The sequence below is a fragment of the Emydura macquarii genome, unplaced genomic scaffold (assembly GCF_026122565.2).
Source record: "Emydura macquarii macquarii isolate MOO-44397 ecotype Brisbane River unplaced genomic scaffold, CSIRO-AGI_Emac_v2 contig_312, whole genome shotgun sequence".
In the NCBI taxonomy this organism is placed as follows: Eukaryota; Metazoa; Chordata; order Testudines; family Chelidae; genus Emydura; species Emydura macquarii.
The window spans coordinates 11,157,678-11,178,394 of NW_027130449.1; the positions used below are offsets into that span (position 1 = coordinate 11,157,678).

Consider the following 20,717-nt stretch of genomic DNA (forward strand, 5'->3'; position numbering starts at 1 on the left):
AAGTCGTTCTGTGTACAGCTGCATTAACTCTAGCGGGCTATGCAAGAATGTAGGGATCTGTGTGCCTGGAACAGGCAGGATCATGGCCTACATTTCTAACCTCAATGCTCCACTCACATAAGAATTAGTTGGCATGTTAATTTCATCATCTTTTTGAGAATGTAGAAAAGGGGAAAAAACGCAAGGAACGGAGAGAACAGGAGAAACCGATTAAAAACTATTGCTGGGACTGTCTACATCTGCACAAAGCTAGAAGCTTTGGCAACTTTGCCTTGTGGCAAAACAGCAGCACAAAGCCGCACCCACCCAACACTGTTAGAGCCTTAATGTATTCACTGTGTTCCATAGCTGCAAACCATTTGGAAATTGGAAGCTTAGCAGTGATTTCGTGCTGCCCGTTTCCAACAAAGTTGGTTTTGGTGGGTGCATAATACCTATTTCAAACCTTGCTGGGGCTATTAATCAATGAAGAGATGCCATGTGGACAGTTTCAGTGGTAAAGTTCAGACAAGTGGAGACACCTGGACATACAGATCCTCTTCGGCCACTTTTAAAGAGGTGGACTAATATTTGCAATAATGGCTAATAAGTTAGGGTCCCTCAGTTTTTGGGTGCCTAACCTAAGACACCTTAAAGGGGCCTGATTTTCAGAGTGTGAGCACTCAGCACTTTCTGAAAATCCAGGCCCTTTATGGTGTCTCAAGTTGGAAAGCCAAGAATCATTAGTCACTTTTCAAAATCTTGGCTGAGAAGTGTATTTTTCATACTTGGACATTTCAGTGCCTGAAGTGATTTCCCTCAGACTTTCTCCCTAAGATATTCACTTTTTGGCTGAGTCTAAGCAGAGAAAGTTGCAGCCACAAAGGAGAATTCTGGACACGTATGAGCACATGAAGATAGAGTTATAGTGAAGCTGAGCATGGGACCTTTGCTACAACATTTGCTACCCAGAAAATCTCCAGTTGTAGATAATAATATTACACTCTGTAGTATTTTTGTATAGACTGTACTGGTGTTTGAAGAATACACACCAATTACCAAATGCCTCTGTCTGCTTGCAATAGAACTGATAGATTTGGGACAGAGACTGTCTGTTAGTTGCATGCCTGTACACACCTAGCACAATGGAGCCATCTCTATCTTAGGTACTTATATGGTCCCATTACTGGCATATCGATGCACCTCACAGTCTTTAAGGTTTAGTCCACTGCTGTGAGTGCTTTTATCCTCAATTTACAGATGGGCAACTGAGGCACTGAGAGGCTGCGGTCACACAGGATATCTTTGGAAAAGCAGGGACTTGAACCCAGGTTTCCCAAGTCCTCACTAGTGTCCTATCACTGGACAATCCTCCTCATACCCTGGTCTTTGAGTAGTGCCCCGGGTTCTATTGCTTTATAAATAATAATAAGTGATTCCTGGTTTGACTCTAAAAATCTTTTAATTTGCAGGTGGCTTGGAGCAAATTCGTTGCGGTAAATGGAGCAACAGCCCATCCACATTATGATCCTGATGGGACAGCGTACAACATGGGCAACTCTTTTGGGAAACATGGTGAGACTAGGCAGGGCAACTGCTCTGGGAAGCAAGGGTTAGGTGAGGTAGGACTGGTCCTCCAGGGAGATTAGACAGATTACATGCTACTTCTGTAAAGAGGGGGTTTTGATGGAGTCTAACTAAGTGAAGAAGCTGCCATTTCTCTGTGGGACACAATGACAGCAAAACAAGATCAATCTTAAGTTGTGTCTGCCATCAATTTCACCACTACATTTGTTCTCTTAATGTTTAACCTTTTCAGTGAATGTGCTTTGGGTCACAGTCTCATCCCAGTGAGCACAGACCTTTCTGTGAGTGGCAGGTAAGAAGTGCAGGGCACTATCCTGTGTAGGGATGAGATGTGTCAGGCACACATGTGGATTAGTTTGGTAGAGAGAACGAGGATGCTTTTTAAGGAAGTTACATAAAGTATCAGGGCTGAATCAAAGGCCTTTTGAAATTAGTGATAATTTTCCCATCGACTTTAATGGGTTTTGGATTGGGGCCTTATCGTGTTTCTTAAGGGAACAGAACAATTATTATTCAAGGCAGTAGCCTGCAGTAAAGTGTGTGCATTGACCCTTCCTGGATGCCATAGGGAAATCCCAGCTTCTCTCCTTGCTAATTATTCCCAGCTGTGACAAACTATGCACATTTTAGCCTCACCCCCAAATCTGCAGCGCCGTAGCTACTCCCTCCGTAGTTCCCAGTTGTGAAACAGTGTGAAACTGATGCAGGACATCTGTCAGAAACAAACCCGAATTAAGGTATTTGATTGAAAGGACTAAAAGCTGGCACAGTTGGATTCATACTTTTAAAAATAATGCCCATATAGCCTGTGGTACTCATTGCCAGATGTCTATGAAGCCAAAAGCTTAGCAGGCTTCAGAACAGGGCAGGACATTTATATGGATAACAAGATGATTAAGAATTTAGAGTTGCAAGGATTAAAAAAACCAAGAGCTCTGGATGGGAGATAAACCCCAATACCTCAGGTCATGAGCCAACCTCTGACTACTGGGGGACAGGAAAAGCCTCTCTGGGGGCAGGATATCCCAAATCTGCAGGGCTTCTTGAACCTTCCTTTGAAGCAGCCAGTACTGGCTACTGGAGGAGTGGACTAGATAGATCACTGGTGTGATCCAATATGGCAATTTTTAAAAACGGGGGAGTGTGGAAGGAGAAAACCTAGTAGTTCATATTCCCTTACATTTGAGGTGCCAGCATTGTTCCCCATCCTCTGTCCTCTAGAGCCAGCAATTAGGGTGGGATCAATTTCTATAGCAGATTTTCCAGTACTAGGAAAACATTGTCCAAAACCCTAATCCAATTCGAGTGGCTACTCAAACCAACTTTAATATCCTGTTGCATAAAGACATTCTTTCCCAATGCATCTCAGCCCTGAGAAAACAGCTAACACCTTGTGTTGTTGGAGCTTGTGCTGCTGGTTTGCACCAATTCACCAAACAATTCCCTGGCTTTGCTATTCATTCATTCTTGCTGTGCTAATTCCTTTGTGCTTCAGCAGCATGTAGCTTCAGATTCTCCCACGGGGTCATGCACAGCATCTCACTTTGGCTGAGTTACTAAGCCATCAGTCCTCATTGGGGGACTCAGATTCAGTAGACAGGCATCATTAAATTTCACTTGGACTCATAATTCTAGTTTCTCCCTTATACAAACTGGTTTGCTTTCTCATTCCATTGTTGCAGGTGTTCAGTTACTGTGACACTGAGCTCAGTACAAATGCTTAGGTTTGATTCCAGTTCATCTGGTTGAGGCCCTGTTGAGGTTGTTGAGGCTCTTTGTTATCTGCTCAGCTTAGCTGGTGTGTGGCTCCAAATTTCTAAACGAGACAGAGAAAACAACCGAGCCCAACAATAGCTATGTGGAAATGGCCACTAGTGAGTCTTGGAACAAATCAGAAGACATTGCTGTACTGGAGGAAGGAATCTGATCAGTTCTGCGGCTGGGACTGGAAGCAGTGCATAGATTTCAGCATGGGGGCAGGTGCATAAGAAGTGAGAGAAGGTTTGGGCTCTGCTGTGAGCTGAATCTGTTTCTTCAGAATTTCAGCACACGTCAGGGTACGGTCAGGCATTAATGCTGCTGCTCCTGTTTATAAAATGTATTTGTCAACATGGTGTCCTCCTGAGACAATCAAGGGATTGCGACCCTATGTTGATCTCAAACTGGAGTGCTCTGGCCAGCCTGTGTACTATGACAGAGGAATGGGTTTGGGAGAACTTGGGCATATGCATAGGGTGGAGCTTTCCTTGCCTTGTGCCAATAAATAAAAGAAATAGGAAGAGCTTGTTTGAAAGGAGAAGGCATGAGTGCAGGCCCCACAGGAAGTGGGGATTTGTAGTACTGGGTGAATCTGGCCAAAGCTTTAAGACCTTCTTAGCTGGGATTTAGTGTCAGCACCTGATGGGATTCAGGGGTGGGTGGATAAAATATTTAAAGCTGGCTGGGGGATTTATTCCAGTGGGACTTGTGTCGTTAAATCCCCTAGCTGGTTTTGAAAAGCTCATCTGGCACGTCTTGTGTCTGAAGATCTCCATCAGGACACTGAACACAGAGAGGCCTAATGTATAAATTTGTTGGTGCCTGTCCTGAAGTGCTGACTGGGTCAGTCCTGGGTCTCTGGACTGATGGACATGCTTTCTCATTTCCAGGTTCCAGCTATAACATTATTCGGATTCCTCCACAGAAGTCAAACTGCGATGAAACGTTGCAGGGAGCGCAAGTTTTGTGCTCCATCGCTCCAGCTGAGAAGATGAAACCCTCCTACTATCACAGCTTTGGTGAGGTGCCTCCCATCCCCTGCTCTGCCTGGTGCATGCAGATCCAGCACAACCTACACACTATCACTTGCCATAGCAAGATCTAGTAGCAGAGACCCACACTCCCAGCAGTTCTCATCACCCCATTTGCCTTTGGGAGCAAAGCATTTTGATTTACCCCCTGTCCATTTAGGAATGAGTGAGAACTACGTGATCTTCATTGAGCAGCCCATCAAGATGAATCTGTGTCGGATCATCACATCCAAGCTCCTTGGGAAGTCGATTGCTAGTGGAATAAGCTGGGAACCGCAGTACAAAACCCGCTTTCACGTGGTGAATAAACATACAGGACAGGTAAAACTTCTGCCATTCCATCAGTTGTGCAGGCCTAGATTACTCCTGCAGAGTCAGTCTTAGAGCCCACAGGAAATGGCCCTGGCTTTTGGCAGCAGCAACCTGGCCTGTGTGGGTCAGTCCAGCAACTACTGCAGTATTGGCTTGAAAACCAAGGAAGGGTTAGGCCTCCTGGATGAGGAATTATTAGGTGCTGGAGCAGAGACAAATGCAAGAAATCTTTCTGCCGCCCCTTAAAAGAATGAAGATCAACAGGCAGGTAGGGGCTCCTGGGAACCAATCCTGGAGCTGCAAGTACAAGGGCTGAGATGTACCTGCTGAGTGACTTGGGGATACAGGTTTAGGACTAGGAGTGTGATGTCCCAAGGAGGCTCCATGTGGCTGTCGTAGCCACCGCCCCTACTTCTTTGTGAGGGAAGAAGGGTTCCCCCTCCACTGCACTCCAGATGGCTGGGTGGGGGGACCTTGTCATGGTGTGCTTTGGGCTCCACATAGCCTGAATCTGGTTCTGCCCATAGCTGGTGGTAAAGCTGTTATTCTGATAGGGTCTAAGATAACTGGTGAGAAAAGTGTATGGGGAAAGGAAAGGGAAAAGGGGACTTTCCAGGACCCAGGAGGGGCTGAGATTGCTGGAGGCGGAAACAAAACTGTCTTATCTCACTGCAGCTGCTTCCAGGGCAGTTTTACAGCAAGCCATTTGCTGCTTTCCATCACATCAATGCCTTTGAAGATCAAGGATGTGTGGTCCTTGACATCTGCTGCCAGGATGATGGAGGGAGCCTTAATATTTACCAGCTCCAAAACTTGCGCAAAGCTGGAGAAGGTCTGGATCAGGTAAAGCGCCTGCCCCTGTGTCTGTCATATGGGACCTGCTGGCCACAGGCTGACTGAGCTGAAAGCTGGGAAATGCACAGGGAGCTTTACACTCCTGCCTGGAGTTAGTTGGTCTCATTGATTCACAGGTGACTCTTACTGTGGGCAAAATGGGAATGTTTCATTGTTTTAGATGCTGTAAACTTGTGACTTCTATCTAAGTAACAGCGACATTAATCTAAGAAAGGGTGTGGGAGGAAGGGCCAGGGGAAGGAATAGGAAGTGCTGGGTTGCAGGGAGAGGGGAGAGGCAGAGTGGATGGGACAATGGACTGGGATTCAGGAGACCTAGGTTCTATAGTTGGCTTGGCCACTGACCTGCTGGGTGAACTTGGGCATGTCACTATCCCTCTTTGTACCTGTTTCCCCTCCCACTCTTTGTGTGTTGTATCTATTTAGACTCTCCAAGGCAGGACTGTCTCCCACTATGTCTGTACAGTGCCTGGCACAGTGGGGCCCTGATCTTGGCTTGGGACCTCCAGGTGTTATGCTAATACAAATAATAAGAGAGCAGGCAGACTTGGAATGGGGGAAAGGGCTAGACCTCATCCGGTGATTGCCGCACCATAGGGACTGAGCTCACCAGGCTGTTCAGCTCTCTCTCTCCCCCTGTAACTTCCTGTCTTCTTAACAGTTCTATAACTCGACAGCTAGAGCTTTCCCTCGCCGCTTTGTTCTACCACTGAACATGGATTCAAGCATGCCTGTGGGGCAGAACCTCAGCCCCTTGTCCTACACGTCGGCGAGTGCTGTGAAGGAGCGGGATGGGACGGTATGTGTTAAAGGCATAAATAACTACACTGAGGGTTATGATGATGATGTTGTGTGCACCTGTATTGCCTTTTGCTGTGTCTTTTTAGGTCTTGCAACCTAAGCAGGGTCAGGCTTGGCCTGTACTGGACTGGAAGACAGTACAGAGCTCGGTGCGCTGGCACTGTGTTGCTAGAGATACCATCTTTTAGATGAGACGTGAAACCACGATGCTGACCACACCTGGTCACTGGAGCCCCTGTGGCACTTTTGGCATGAGTTGGGCTGTTAGCGCTGGTGTAACTGGCCAAATTCTGTCTTTTGATCCCAAAATTCTCCCTGCACTTCCAGTTGTATACAGGATTATTCTTCGTTTCCTGCCCCAAACTGTTGTGTGGTGTTGCAGTGGATGGTTAATCAGTTCCTGTGTTCCACTCCAGAAGCAGACAGGCTGACTCAGGTCTGTGTAGAGCAATATGAACACATTAGCACCGTTGGGAGGCCCAGGTTTGCAAGCAGTGTGGAGGCTCAAGCACAGACTTGGAAATACTAAGTCTGCAAGCCCACATCCCACAGACCTGGCTTACTAATGCGGTGTAGACACAGCCCCAAAGGGGGAGTCATTTCAGTGTTGGAGGAGCAGTCCCTGGATACAGCTTGTAGATCAGCTTTTTGATTACTTGAGGATCCTGCAGCTGACAGATGCTGTACAAATACATTGGAGTGCTGGTGTTGCTGTGGAGTCTTTCCCCCTTAGCTCAGGCCTTAAGGGCCTTTCTAAAGCCCCAGAGAGCTGTGACTATGTGTCTCCTTCGTGGGTGGAGTGGATAAGGGAGCCTGCACTGTTCTGAGATGGGCTGACTAGAGGTGTCCAGGGAACAAAGCCAAACATTTCATCTTCTCTATAATAGCTGGGTAGCATGTCAGTGAGACCAGTTGTGTGTCGAAGCTTCTGTCCCAGACCAGGGCTCAATAAAACCCCTGTGCTCTGCCCTTGCTCTAGGTCTGGTGCATGCATGAAAATCTCCACACCCAGGAACTTGAGGAGGTCGGGGGCCTGGAGTTCCCCCATATTAACTACTCACAGTGCAACGGCAGGAAGTACCGCTTCTTCTATGGCTGCGGCTTTCGGCACTTGGTGGGGGATTCGCTGATGAAGATCGATACAGAAACCAAGAAAATGAAGGTGAGACAAAGTAAGATCTTCTTTAAGACCCTGGAGTTGTCCCCATTCAATGTAAACTGGCTGTTGTGGGTTTTCTGTCATTCAGCAGCCTAGGCAGCTCTGTCACCCATCAGCACTGGAATCTCTTTAATAGAGGGGCTGGGATTGGGCCCATATTTCCATTCTCTATCCTGCACTGCATGAATGTAACACCCTAACACAAGGAGCAGACATCTCTTTGGGTCTCTGGACAGACCACGGCAGGGAAAGGGGTCTTGGGTATCAAGACGGGATCAAGATGATCTGAAAGTGTGTTATCCATGTTATCATGATGAACACAGCATGGGAGATGTGTGCACTAAAAGATTGTTGTTGGGTTCAGTGTGCGGGTGCTGGGTGATGCTGGTGGTCTGTGATATACAGGAGGTCAGACTAGCTGATCTGGGGGTCCTCTCTGGCCTTAAACTCTCTAACTCTAAAAATACAATGGAACCCACAATGTGGAGGTAACACTTCCAGGGCCCCTGGAATTTGCGCTTTTGGGGCCTGGGGCAATGAACATAAAGCTGAGGTGTCCTGTCCTACTAGTGTGTAGTATGTAACAACACAGAGTTTATATCGTTCCTCACTGGGACAGTCATTAATCTCTGGGCCTGTGATGAGGGACCTTGAGTAGCATAACGGGGCTGTGGCAGCACAAGGGTTTCCCTGCTTTGGTGGTTTTAAACCCCAGCTTTCCTGAAACCTGAATTTCCTTTCAAGCCCTAATAGGCTAAGGGCCTCAAAAAGGTCAAAGGGGGTTGGGGCTTGTCTGAAATAACTCCTCAGTCGGGTTTAATTCAGTGCACGTCTGTGTGTGAAAATTTATTTTTGAATAAACTCATCCTATTTTGATTTAGCTTTAATTATAATGAATTACCTTAAGCTAAATCAGAACAGGGCGTGTTGATTTTGAAATAAGAATATCCTCCCCCAGAGATTGGCATTGAAATGATGAAAGATGTGACTTAAACCCAATGTAGTTGTTCTGATGCAAATCTCTGTAGACTAGGGCTATGTCTACATTACAGAGTTTATGCTAGTGTAGACACAGTGTATGCTGACAGGAGGAGGAGTTCTGCTACTGTAGGAACACTACCTCCCCCAAATGATCTTAGTTGTGTCGACAGAAGTACTCTTTTGTCAGACAACGTAGCTGCGTCTACACTGGGGTTTTTGTCTGCAGAGCTGGGTTGCTAGTGGGTGTGGTTATTCACACCTCTGACCAACATACCTATGCCAGTATAAATGTTAAATACAGACTAAGCCTAGGCTTTAGGCATCCAACTCCCTTTGAGAGTCGCTGAGAGCTGGGACCTTAACTTCTGCAGGTTTCTCCGAAAATCCTAGTGCACTTTTTCAGTGTCTCTTATTTCAGTTCAATAAAACCCCTTTTTATTTTAGATTTTCCCAAGCTTTGAAAACACAAGATACTTTAAATACTACAGGGGTGGTCAAGATTTCTCCCTGAAAATTTGTTCCCTTTCCAGATTCTCATAATCTGATCAGGAAAAGCCTCTGGAGGCTCTAAATGTCACAGGTTTTTGAAAAGGCTCTCTGTGAAGGAAGAAACCAATGTTGGGCTCAATCTGAGCTGGCTTTGCAACAACGGTTCATTAACTAATTATTTGTATTACTGTAATGTCCAGAGGCCCCAATGAGATTGGGATCCCTTTATGATCTTCCTGCAGATCATAACAGCTTCTGTGTTGGGAGTGGCCCAATGGTCCGTTGGACTGGGATAGAGGAGACCTGTGTTCTATTGCTGGCTCTGCCGCTGACCTGGTGTGTGACCTTGGGCAAGTCAGTTCATGGCTCATTTTCCACCCTGTGCCAGTCTTGTCTCTTTAGCCTGTCTTTGATGCTGCCTGTTTCTCAGTGTGTTTGTACAGTGCCTCATACAAGAGGGCCTCAATCTCAGCTGGGAGCTTTAGGTGCTGCTAATAATGAAATAATGAATAATATAATAATGTTGATCACATTTTTGAAAACTCTCACAATCCTTTCAGGAAATGACCTTTTCCTGTTTAGGGTAAGCAGTGACACCGTGCATATGAAAGATTGGAGGGGATGCCTCAGTTGTGGCCCTCTCTTTAATGCTACTCTTCTCTTTATCTACCACTGGGAAAATGTCCCAGTCCTGCTCTTGATTTATCTAGCTCCAGTAGGTGTGGGGAGAATGGGAGATACTTGACTGCTTGTTCACCTCAGGAAGATGACCAGAGGGGGACACTGAGGACTATTTTATTGATATAGTGTCATTTAAAAACAAAGTAAAGTCCCAATTGTGAATGACTCAGAAGCATCTCACTGTGCCCAGAGGTGGTGTGTCTGCCTGCCTATCTGGACAGCACAATGGGGCCCCGATCCTGACTCAGTTCACTGGATATCAGTAGTACCTAAATCATAATAAAATGCATCTCTTATGTCATTTTTTTGCCTGCTAGATTTGGCAAGAGGATGGATTCTACCCTTCGGAGCCCGTGTTTGTGCCAGTGCCTAAAGCCACAGCAGAAGACAGTGGGGTCATTCTGTCTGTCGTGGTCACACCCTTGCAGGTAACCCATTCTCACTACTCACAAGTAGCAAGAAATTGTGTTGTATGGTGAAGAGTTCCAGAGGGGTAGCCGTGTTAGTCTATATACAGCAAAAACAAGAGTTCTGTACACTTTAAAGACTAACACATTTAATTTCAGCAGGCATAAGCTTTCGTGGGCTTCAGCCCACTTCCTCAGATGCAGTTGGTAGAAATAATGCAGCAAATATTGGCAACATATATAGGAGGCAACATATATGTATATACAGAACTCTCGTTTTTGTTGTATGGTGGTTTTTAGATCATAGAATTGGATTTGGTGCCCTCTAAAGGGCAGTCCCAATACTTCACTCCCCATGCTCATCTCATCTGCTTTCCAGTCCCTGTGCCACGGAGTTTATTTGCAGCCACTTCATCCTCTGCAGTTGTCAATCGCAGCTGAGCATCAGATTCTTAATAGCAGCCTAGTTTCCAAGGTCAGAGCTTTCACGGCATGTCAGGGTAGCACTGCTTCTGGCTCAGTGTCTTGGGTACTGATTTGAGCACTCTTGCTGTGCAGACAGACTCTTCCTTGTGGAGTAGGAAAGGCATTGAGTGGGAAGGCAGAGTGGAACCAGCACTGACATTCCTCTTGCTATTTTTCGTTCTGTAGAACCAAAACACCTTCCTGCTTGTTCTGGATGCAGAGACCTTCAGTGAACTGGGCCGTGCAGAAGTCCCAGTGCAAATGCCTTATGGATTCCATGGCATCTTTGTCCCCCGTTAATGGAGAAGCCTGCTACCTTACACTAGCAGCTCCTGGCCTCTTGGAGCTCAGGGCTAGGTCAAGGCTAATGTGAATCTCTGCTCTTCCTTTCCTTTCGCTCTTACATTGTGCCTGTGGTAAGGGAGCTGCTTCTGTAGCCCCGAAGCTGTTCTCTGTGCTGCTGCGATATTATAAATACACAGTGAATGGATCCAAAGCTAATCCTGTGCAAGGCGATAGCCCCTTCTCCAGAAGAGCCCATTGCCTTGACTCACTCCAATGTCTTGCTCTGCTGGCCTGCTACATCCCCACTGTTGCCCTGAGCTGGACAGGCAAGGGAGGCGGTAGGTGCAAAGAGAGGCCGCTTGTTCCCAGCAGTGATGTGCTCTGAGTGGGAGAGGCCGGTCAGCAGCTCTGCTCGGAGCGGAGTGGCAGCTTTGGCTTTTCCCGCACAAAGCGGAAGGCGAGAACTAAAATGACTGGAAATGTTTTGGGCCAAGGGAAAGAGGGAAAATTGCCTCTCCAGAATATGCCACTGCCTCAGCTCAGCCAGGGAGAGTAGAGAGGGTGCTGCCCCATCTAGTCCCAGTCTGACTGTGTGCTGTGCACCAGCAGCCAGTGCAAACATCACAACTCAAACAAAAAGGATGGCATCCTTCCTTCGTGCTCTCACTGTAACCCTGCATACGTCAAACCACGCCCCTGCTGCTCAGGCCCCTGAGAGAAACCAGTGTGGATCAAACACACCTCCACCATTCCCCCCCCACCTCCAGTGACATCAGCATGAGGTAAACACACCCCTCTCACGCCCCGACACCCTCCGCCAGTGAAACCAGTGTGGATCAAACATGTCTTTGACATACACCCCCAGTGAAACCAGCTTGAGTCAAACGTGCCCCCATCATGTCTCTGCCACGGCCCATCCGCCAGTGAAACCAGCAAGAATCAAATATGCCCCTGCACCGTACCCCATCCTGAAACCAGCCTGGGTCAAACACAGTTATTTTTATTTTTCTGCTTTGACACACTTAGAGGACATTGTGCTAATTGGCCTTCCTCCACTTGAATATAACTCACGTTCACTCTTCTTTCAGGTAGAAGGGCAGGTCCCTTATGCTCAGATGATTTAGTAGTGGTGGGATGGGTGAAGAGGGGATGGGTTGGTTTGTTGTGGAGGCCACATACAGCAGCTTATCTGTCAGGCTCTACTAATAAAAGACTGCTTATGGTGAATGGTACCTGGAGAACAGGCTCCACTTCTTGCTTAGGGACTTGAGTCATAGATTTTAAAGGCCAAAAGGGACCATACTGATCATCTGTTCTGAGCTCCTCCATAACATAAACTAGAGAATCCCATCCAGACATTTCTGCAGTTGTTCATGCTGATGCAGGTGTGCGGGGCAGAAGTCCAGTCCCATGAACCTGTATTACTTCAGAAATACTACACTACACCCCTTCCCTTAGTGAAGAGACAGGCTATGCCCCAGGACGTTGGAGGCTGGTGTTCACTACATGCAAGCCAGCCTGCTCTGCTTTGTACCTAGCCCCAAAGCATCGTGTAGGCCAAATAAAGAAAAAGATAAGGAGCAGTGGGATGAAACAGAGCAAAGGAAAACTGAGTTCTGTCACCATTTCCTTTGGGAGGTTTTCCTGGTGCAAAGTTCTACTGGCTGAGACTCGTAAAACTAGACTGGACAAAACACCAACAAATGGCCGCTATGGGACAGCTGGATGAAATATTTGGAATTTTTGCCATCTCTCATCTTCCTTTGTTCAAATTCAGGTGCACAAGGTAAAGGCAGCTAGGCTGGTATTCATGCTGAGGAGACTGGATCCGCATACATAGTTTTAACAAAGTTCTGCTTCAACATATGCTGAGAATCAAGCTTCTCATGGGGATGAAACATATTCCTCTAGAGAAGAAGGCAGGTGGTAACGCCCCTTCCCATTAGCCTGTCTTGTTGGCTGCCTGTGTTGCAGGTCAGATCAACATGCATAATCTTGTTTACTAGCCACTGCAAGTCCTTAACCCACTCCCTTCATGGAGACATTAATTCTCAGCTAGTTCTTAGGCGCTGCAGATGGCTGGACAGTAGGTGGTGCACTGCACCATGCAAGGCTCTTGTTCCTAACTTGCCAGCTCAGAGCTGTTGCCTCCTGTTGACAGTGTCTGAGTCCTGCTCTCCCCTGCAGTAGCACAAGGATGCCATTGAAATGCAGCTTCACCTAGCTGTGATCTGTACACATGGTATCTTACTCTAAGGAATCCTTCTGTTGGAGCCTCTCTGCTGGGAGTTCATCAGCTACAGCTCTGCTCTGGGGAGGTCACTGTGTACTCGGGGCCTTAGAGCCAGCAGCTGAACGAGACACCATGCAAAGGCTATTTATTCATACCTGTGTTGTCATCACCATTCCTCCCGGTGATGGGACGCACCTGTCCGTTCCTGGCCCCCTGCCAGAGGCCTGTGGTCTTACCACCCTGCCCCAGGAAAGCAGCAGGGAAGTTGGGTCCTTTGGCCTGCCTAGAGAGGCCTCATGCAAGCACAATCAGAGCTCATTTTGCCCAGTTAAAAGGAGCTGCAGGGCCTAGGCAGGTCGGTCCCTGGCTGGGGGGACTGGCGGGGCTCTCCTCTGCTCTGCTGTGCTCTCCTCTCTGTCCACGGGAATTCGTGGGGTGGACAGCATTTGGTTCCGGCTGAATTAGCTTGAGCTGGGGAAGAGGCCCCAAGAACGGAAGCGAGGGGTGACGATAAAGGGGCCAGGTAGGAGAAGGGCCAGGGAAGCAGCAGCAATGGATGGAGCGGAGGGAGCGTGGCTGCTGGTCATAGGGTCCCTGGTCGGAAGCTGGAGCGGGGGGTGGGCCTGGGTTTCCCCACCGGCCACCAGTGAAGTGGTGTCAGCCCTGACAAGGGGACAAGGCTCGCTTGGAGGCCCAAGCAAAGAGCTGAATTTCAAAGCCCCAGAGCGGGAGCTGAAGACCCTGGTGAGGGCAGACAGACAGTTTGGTTGGACGTTCCTACCCCAGAACGGGTTCATGTTGGCTGTGTGACCCAGCCCGAGGGCCGAGCCGCTGAAGCCCTGCCAAGCGAGATCAACCTACAGGGGGTGCCAGGAGTGGGAAGAGGACTGCAGTACCGCACACGGTGGCAGGAGGTGCCTGAGAGGTGAGTGCCCTGCCGTTACACTCCCCTGGTCCTGGCCTCTCCATCCCTCAGCAGGGAGTAGGGGACAGGTCAGCGTCTCCTATAAGCTTGGTTGCTTATATTTCTGGGGAAATTAGCCTTAACACGTTCTCACAACATGGCAGCAGCAGGCCGGGGGGCGTGGAGAGGGGGAGGCCAGAGCGAGAGACAAGGGTTGGACACGGTTAGTGAGGCAGGAACAGGCACTACCTGCAGTGCAGGAGATTGCAAAGCTCCATTTCATCGGCAGACATGCTAATCCCTGATGGCGCCGTGTGCGCTCAGGTCACAGATCGAGGCCAGCGGAGCCGTCTCTTCTCCCTTGTACACGACGACGTTCTGCTCAGATTCGTACACCTTGACTTTATAAAGAGCCCCCGCGGGCAGGCGCTTCTGGAGGTTTTCCCAGATGTACACTGCCAGGTTCTCCGTCGTGCTGCAGGGAAAACAAGGCCCAAGTTAGAGAGGGGGCAGCAAGTGCAGGGTAGCATCCAGACCCCAGCTACAAAACAGTCAGAAGGAAAGCAATGGGGAGGTATTTGATCACCTTTAGGTAGTGAGTTCCTCAGAACTGAAGGTGTCTAACAGGTCACAGAGGACACACGTGATGCCCATTATTATTGTACAATGATGTAGGTGCAGGCCTGGCCCTAAATCCAGTTTCACCGTGAGACCCCACTACCCACCTCACAACATTGGCAAAATAGGCCACGTCCTGCTCCAGGTTCTTGTGGTCAAGCAGCTCCATAATCGCCTCCTAGGGAAAAAGGGGGGAAATGGTGGTCCCATCAATGAGGTACGACCCAGAAAGCTCAGAGTATGTCTGGTTTTAACCAACACAAGCTCACTCCCTGGGACCCTGGACTCTGAGTTAAATGCCCAGGGAAAGCCCTGCCATGCCTGCAAGGGTGTCCCAGGTATTTTAATGCTGGGCCTTTTCCTGAGAAGTCCCAGAGATTTGGAAGAGAACAAGATCAGACTTTTTGAGCAAGACAGCAGCTGGTGAGAGGAAGCCAAAGGCCTCAGCTTGCATGTCCTGGGTCAGCCTGGGGACCATCAGGGAGCAATGTCACTGCAGCAGAACACAGGCCTGGTCTGCACTGGAAAGTTACATTGGCAGAGTTACATTGCTCGGGGGTGTGAAAAATCTACACCCCTGAGAGACACAGTTAAGCCGACCTAACCCCAGATGTAGCTAGCCCTAGGCTGCCAGAAGAATTCTCCATACTGCCAGTTGGGAATGTGGATTTTTCACACCCCTGAGAGCTGTAGCTACGCCAATGTAACTTTTCAGTGTAGACCAGCCCTTAGGTTATGTCTGTGCGCTGAAGGGGTTTTTCCCTCACTGTAGTTTAATCCACTTACACACCTAAATTTTAACTGTAGATCTAGTCTCAGATCAACTCTCATGTTCCCCAGGTCTTTATATCTCACTGACTCTGACACATGGCACGTTACTGCTGCTGATCACACAAACTCAGTAACTACTGCCTGCTCGCTGGAATTTCCCTGCTCTAATAGGGTGGTAGCCACGTGGCATGGGAGGAGTGAGAAAACCAAGATTCCCAGGGGCCTGGGAGATCCCATGAAGGGAATGTGTTGACACAGCACTCTACATTCCCCTTCCACATCCTCGCAGCTACTACGTATCCTCCATTTCCCCAAATACTATCCTCCAACCCCGCACCTCCCCACCTCCAAAGCTGCATCTGATCATAAAATCATACTAGATTGAGCTGTATAAGTACTTTATTATTACCTGCATGTACTCTTTCAGGTCAGTCAGGTTTATAACCATCCCTGAGGTAGGATCAATCTGCAGGGCAAATCACAGGAAAGGAAAGGAAATCACAAGCATAGTAGACATCTCTTGATAAATGCATGCAGTGATGAAATGAGAGCCACTGTGGAATAGTTATGGCATCTAAACTGTTCCAGTCAAGCAACCGAACAGGTTGCAGAGCATTTTCTGGGGTTTAATGATCAGCTGGGAGAATGGCAGGTCAAAGGCCACATGATTTGGGCAGGGTCCAAATCCTGGCCAGGCCCCACAACTACATGGAATGGGCAGGAAATTATGTCAAGGACGGAGGCCTCATCAGTCGCTTAAGGTGACTGCTGCAGTGCATTCTGACTGGGCACAGGGCCATTGTCTTTGTACTGCTGTAGAATGATCTTTTCAGTACCACTGTACGCCGGACTCATGCCAGCTCTACCAGGGCAGCCAGATGCCCCCGGCCTGACCCAGACCCACACATAGCTGCACTTACTTCTCCACGCACGGTCACCACCACTGGAAAAACAAAACAAACAAACCCCAAGTCAAATTATTGGCCCCATGGGTAAGAATCACACAAATCATCTCTAGCATTACTTGTGCGGGATGAATGGAAAGGTGACAGCTATAGCAAGGAGGGAGGCAATGGAAAATAACTTTAAACCAGAAATAAGCCTGATGCTCAAAGTTTTGGGGGAAATAAAATGTGGCTGCTGAAAACAGATCCCTGCTAATACAGGAGCTAGCCGGATAATCATGCTTATCAAGGCCGGCTTTCACCTAACACCCGCCCTCATTCCTGAGCTGCAGTATACTCTGCCAGTCCAGTCCTGGATCTCCACACACAGCTCTGCTGGTGCTTCTTGGTCCTGACCTACAGCACCCCCAGCTATTCCAGCTCTGGGTCCCCCCCATAGTTCTGCCAATGCACGTCACTCCACCGGAAGTCATTCTTGGCCTTCTCAGGGCCCCTGGTCGCCAATCCTGCAGGGTGTGTGATGTGGACAGGTGTGATTCAGATGTGATCCAATCTCATAGCCCCCCTCTGCCCTACAGTGGAGTTTGAAGCCAAGTGTGCAGACTGATGAAGAGTGTGTACATTAACCTATAGCGTCACTGACTCAACACAACTCAACTCCATCATTCCAGCTGCCTGGGCAGAACACCCCAGTGAATGACACAATTGAGAGGATAAAGGCAGCACTGGAAGAGGGGTGCACGTATTAAGGCTTCCATTTCCCTTTCCTCTGCCGTAGGAGTCGATCCTGACCTGAGCTGGGGGGGATATGCAGAGTGTGCTGGCAGGTCTGTCCCTCACCCGTATAGTTGTGCCCATGATTCTGGTTGCAGATCCCAAAGAGTTTCTTATTTTCTGCATCACTCAGTGATTTGCTGAAAAGAAATTAACACAGAATTTGCGAGCCAATAACCAACAGACACAGGAAACCAAGGATGTGCTGCAGCAGAACAAACCCATGGGTCTCTGAGCCACTGTCCTACCTTTGCAGCTGACAGAGCAGCCTGTAATAGCCTTTCATTTTCCCTTGAAATTCCCTCCTCTGTATCCTGTACAGGAGACACTAACCGTAGGCAAAGCGCAGCAGCTAAGGGATAGCTCTGCACTCCCTGGAGCAGGCACTTTGTATGACCAGGTATCGCACAGGGAGGCTGGGGCAGTCTTTCTGCTCCCACACACTCCCACGCACACCCTTCAGAGAGAAAGGAAGCCACAGAGACATTGCTGTCTGCTGCCCAGGCCCATACCCTGTTCTAGGCTGCACCATTCTCTAGCTCATTCACTTGTCCAAGATTCTGACCTCAGACACAGTGGAATGGCCATGAATTTATTAACGTAGTGCCCACAGTGTGTGCTGCACTTTCCAAATCCAGCCGAAGACATTATCTCTGAGCCTGAAAGACAAGACAGATGAAGGCGGGGGGGAGAAAGTTATAACATACAAAGTCAAACCCACCACTACTCTAGATTTCCTTTTCCCCCCACAACTCATTCCCCTTGTTTTCCTCCAGTGCCCGTTTCATTTCAAATGTCCTTATGGCACACTCCTTCCCTGCCACCACGAGACCCTGCCCTCCACTTAGATGAGCAGCTCCCTTTAGAGATGCAGATTACATAGCTAGTTCCTGAAAAAGTGGCTCTTGCAGAGGGCTATGATAGCAGAGGGCAGCGGCCTGCTAGACCAGCACAGATGGGGTGTGCCATGCACAAGGGGCATCCTAGAAGGTCTGTGGGAGAAGTAGAGAGGGGGCACAACAGGATGGCAGAGGACTGTGATGCAGTAAGAGAGAGTCACAACAGGCCTGAAGGGGATGGGCCAGATGGAATGATGAGGTGAAGGGGTCCGGTGGCGGGATTCAAAGGATGGATGAAGTGATCAGAGTGACAGGCACTCTCATCCATCTTAGCAGCTGTGTTTTGTATGGACCGGAAGGGGGAGATGTGAACATCTGGGAGGCCAGAGAGGCGTAATCAAGAGAGGAGATGAGATGCTGGATGAGTATCTTAGAGATGCCGTGGATTAAGAAGCAGTAAGATCTGGATGCGCCCTGCATGTCTGAGGAAAGGGAAGAGGAGGACCCACCAGTGACCCCCGTGTTACCGGCCTGTATGGCAGGGCTGTATTCCACAGTGACAGAGGAAAGAGGCAGCAGGGTGGGAAGTTCAAGATCCAGGGTTAGCCATGCTGCATTTCAGATGACAGTGCGATGCCCAGCAGCTAGAGGCAGTGAGCATTAGAAAAGGCTAGAATCACAGTGGAGGAGGAGAGAGCGCAGGGAAAGGAGCCTGGAATAGCAGCAGCATTCTGCCACGTGGCAGATCCCCGCGTGGAATATGCACACCTCCCTCTTGCTGCCATAGTGACGAATGTCCTAGGGCAGGACCCGAAAGAGCCCAGTATACATATAAGCGGCTTTTCAATGCATCTAGTCAACTGCCCTGAAAGAGACATGAGACGGGGACCCCAGCAGGAGCAGCTGTAAGCAGCACTGCAGATTGCACTTGCACTGGCTTGGGGGGAGGAAGACGCTGATTCAGAGAGTCAGGGACACTCCTGATGTGGAGCTGCCCATGCTACTGGGGAGAGGAGTGAGGGGCTATCTGAGCCCCGTGCCCAAGGCCTCACACCTCTGGGATTGGCCTGGATTTGAGAGAGCTGTACGCAGTTCAGCATCATTGACTGGGGACGTCACAGGCAAGGCAAAGCAATTCTGTCTCTGACCACATTAGCTGCAAAGTAACCAAAATATTTCCTGTCCTTTAAATAACAAAGAAAAAGATGAACAGCGGAGCACCCAGCTCCCTCACCAGCATGCCAGCGCTGCAACGCTCCATGCAGCTCACTACCCCCTCCCAACGAAACATTAGCTAATGCCGGGTAGTGCCAGCACATTCTGCCTCCAAACTACCAGCCACTGATCACCAGTCAATGGCTTGAGAACACAGATCTCTCCTGCAGTTTGCACCGAAAGTCTAAGCCATACAACATAGAGAGCTAGTTACCAGGCCAGTCTGTGGGAGGCACTAAACAGATCTATCCTGGAGAAAGCAGCAATCCTCACAGGGGAGGTCGGCTTCAGCGCTGGAGTCGAGGTCTGCATTACTCAAGTCAGGCAGTCTGCGGGGAAAAGGAAAAACAGCACTGAACAAAAAGGTTCTGGGACCACCCATTAAATAAATACCAGCAGCCTGTCATGTGAACAACCTAGAGCGCAATATGTTTGTAGGAGCCAGAGCACCAAGGCCATGGGACAGAGAGGGGAACCAATCAATTGCATTGCTTGGCCAGCAGCAGGGTTGGCTGTAATGAGGCGTATTTCCACTTGGGTCTAACCCAGCAAGGGGCTGTGGCGTTTGCCATAGCAGATGGATGTTTTGGGGCCATCTGGAACGTCAGAGAGGCTGCAGATGGAAAAGATCTGATTGCTGGGCTGAACTCAAAGGAGACTGTGTTGGTATTGATTTGACAAGCTGACAAGACGTTCACCGTGAACACCACCGCCCCATTATCAGGAGCTGCATCGAGCACATGACTTGGAGGAAAACTTTGGGAGAGCGTGGGGTAAGGAGCTGGCATAAAGGTTAGCCCTTTTCCCTGACATCTTGACTCCAGAATGGGTATCATCCCTAAAACGCTGCAACTGCTAATAGGAAAAATGCACAAAGAAGTCTCCCGGTCGAAGTAATTCTCCACACAAAAGGGGCTTTCATGGGGCACGCTGGGAAGAGAACCATAACAAAACCATAGGGTGGGAGGAATGGAAGTGCCTACACAAGTGCTCAGTTTGCAGCACCTGGGTTGTGAAGCTACTCGGCACTGGACCCTGTTGATAAGTATTAACAATTCATTAATGTGCTTTGATCTAGTCCCCTTTCAAAAAGGACTCGATCCAAGCACACTAATGCACTGTTAAGCTGAAATCAATTTCTGCGCCAGATGACTGGAAAGGTAGCTAAAGTAACACTGATTTTTAAAAAGGGCTCCAAAGCAGGTCCTGGTAATTACTATCATAATTTCAGTATTGGGCAAACTGGTAGAAACTATACTAAAGAACAGAATTATCAGACACATAGATAAACATGATTTGTTGGGCAAGAGTCAACATGACTTTTCCAAAGGGAAGTCATGCCTACCAATCTATTAGAATGCTTTGAGTGTGTGGACAAGGTTGTCAATATAGTATACTTGGATTTTCAGAAAGCCTTTGACGGGGTCCCTCACTAAGGCAACTAAATAGCCCTGGGATAAGAAGGAAGGTGGTCCTCTCATGGATCAGTAACTAGTTGAAAAATGGGGAAACAAAGGCTAGGAAAAAATGATCAGTTTTCACAATGGAGAGAGGTTTACAGTGGGGTCCCCCAAGGATGGGTACTGGGACCTGTGCTGTTCAAGGGTGTTTTTTGGATCGTGCTCTCTCTTTTTTTAAACCACGCTTGAGCCCATACAAGAGTCCTCTT

At 48.6% G+C, this 20,717-nt stretch overlaps 2 protein-coding genes across 5 annotated transcripts in view; one reads left to right on the forward strand and one right to left on the reverse strand.

Annotated features, from left to right (window-relative positions):
• The window catches only part of BCO2 (beta-carotene oxygenase 2), a 66,056-nt gene extending 54,035 nt beyond the window's left edge, over positions 1–12,021 (forward strand). For all 4 annotated transcript variants that reach the window (XM_067565434.1, XM_067565440.1, XM_067565441.1 and 1 more), the window contains 8 exons: positions 1,452–1,554; positions 4,215–4,343; positions 4,516–4,676; positions 5,343–5,510; positions 6,183–6,320; positions 7,302–7,484; positions 9,950–10,060; positions 10,691–12,021. In XM_067565434.1, coding sequence (XP_067421535.1) covers positions 1,452–1,554; positions 4,215–4,343; positions 4,516–4,676; positions 5,343–5,510; positions 6,183–6,320; positions 7,302–7,484; positions 9,950–10,060; positions 10,691–10,804 — 1,107 coding nt within the window. In that variant the 3' untranslated portion in view covers positions 10,805–12,021. The remainder of the gene's footprint in view (positions 1–1,451; positions 1,555–4,214; positions 4,344–4,515; positions 4,677–5,342; positions 5,511–6,182; positions 6,321–7,301; positions 7,485–9,949; positions 10,061–10,690) is intronic.
• A 1,889-nt stretch (positions 12,022–13,910) lies between these two features.
• LOC137165604 (6-pyruvoyl tetrahydrobiopterin synthase-like) overlaps positions 13,911–20,717 on the reverse strand; it is a 30,444-nt gene continuing 23,637 nt past the window's right edge. The window contains exons 3-6 of the mRNA XM_067566920.1: positions 16,236–16,258; positions 15,725–15,781; positions 14,652–14,722; positions 13,911–14,401 (exon numbers count right to left, since the gene is read on the reverse strand). Coding sequence (XP_067423021.1) covers positions 14,221–14,401; positions 14,652–14,722; positions 15,725–15,781; positions 16,236–16,258 — 332 coding nt within the window. The 3' untranslated portion in view covers positions 13,911–14,220. The remainder of the gene's footprint in view (positions 14,402–14,651; positions 14,723–15,724; positions 15,782–16,235; positions 16,259–20,717) is intronic.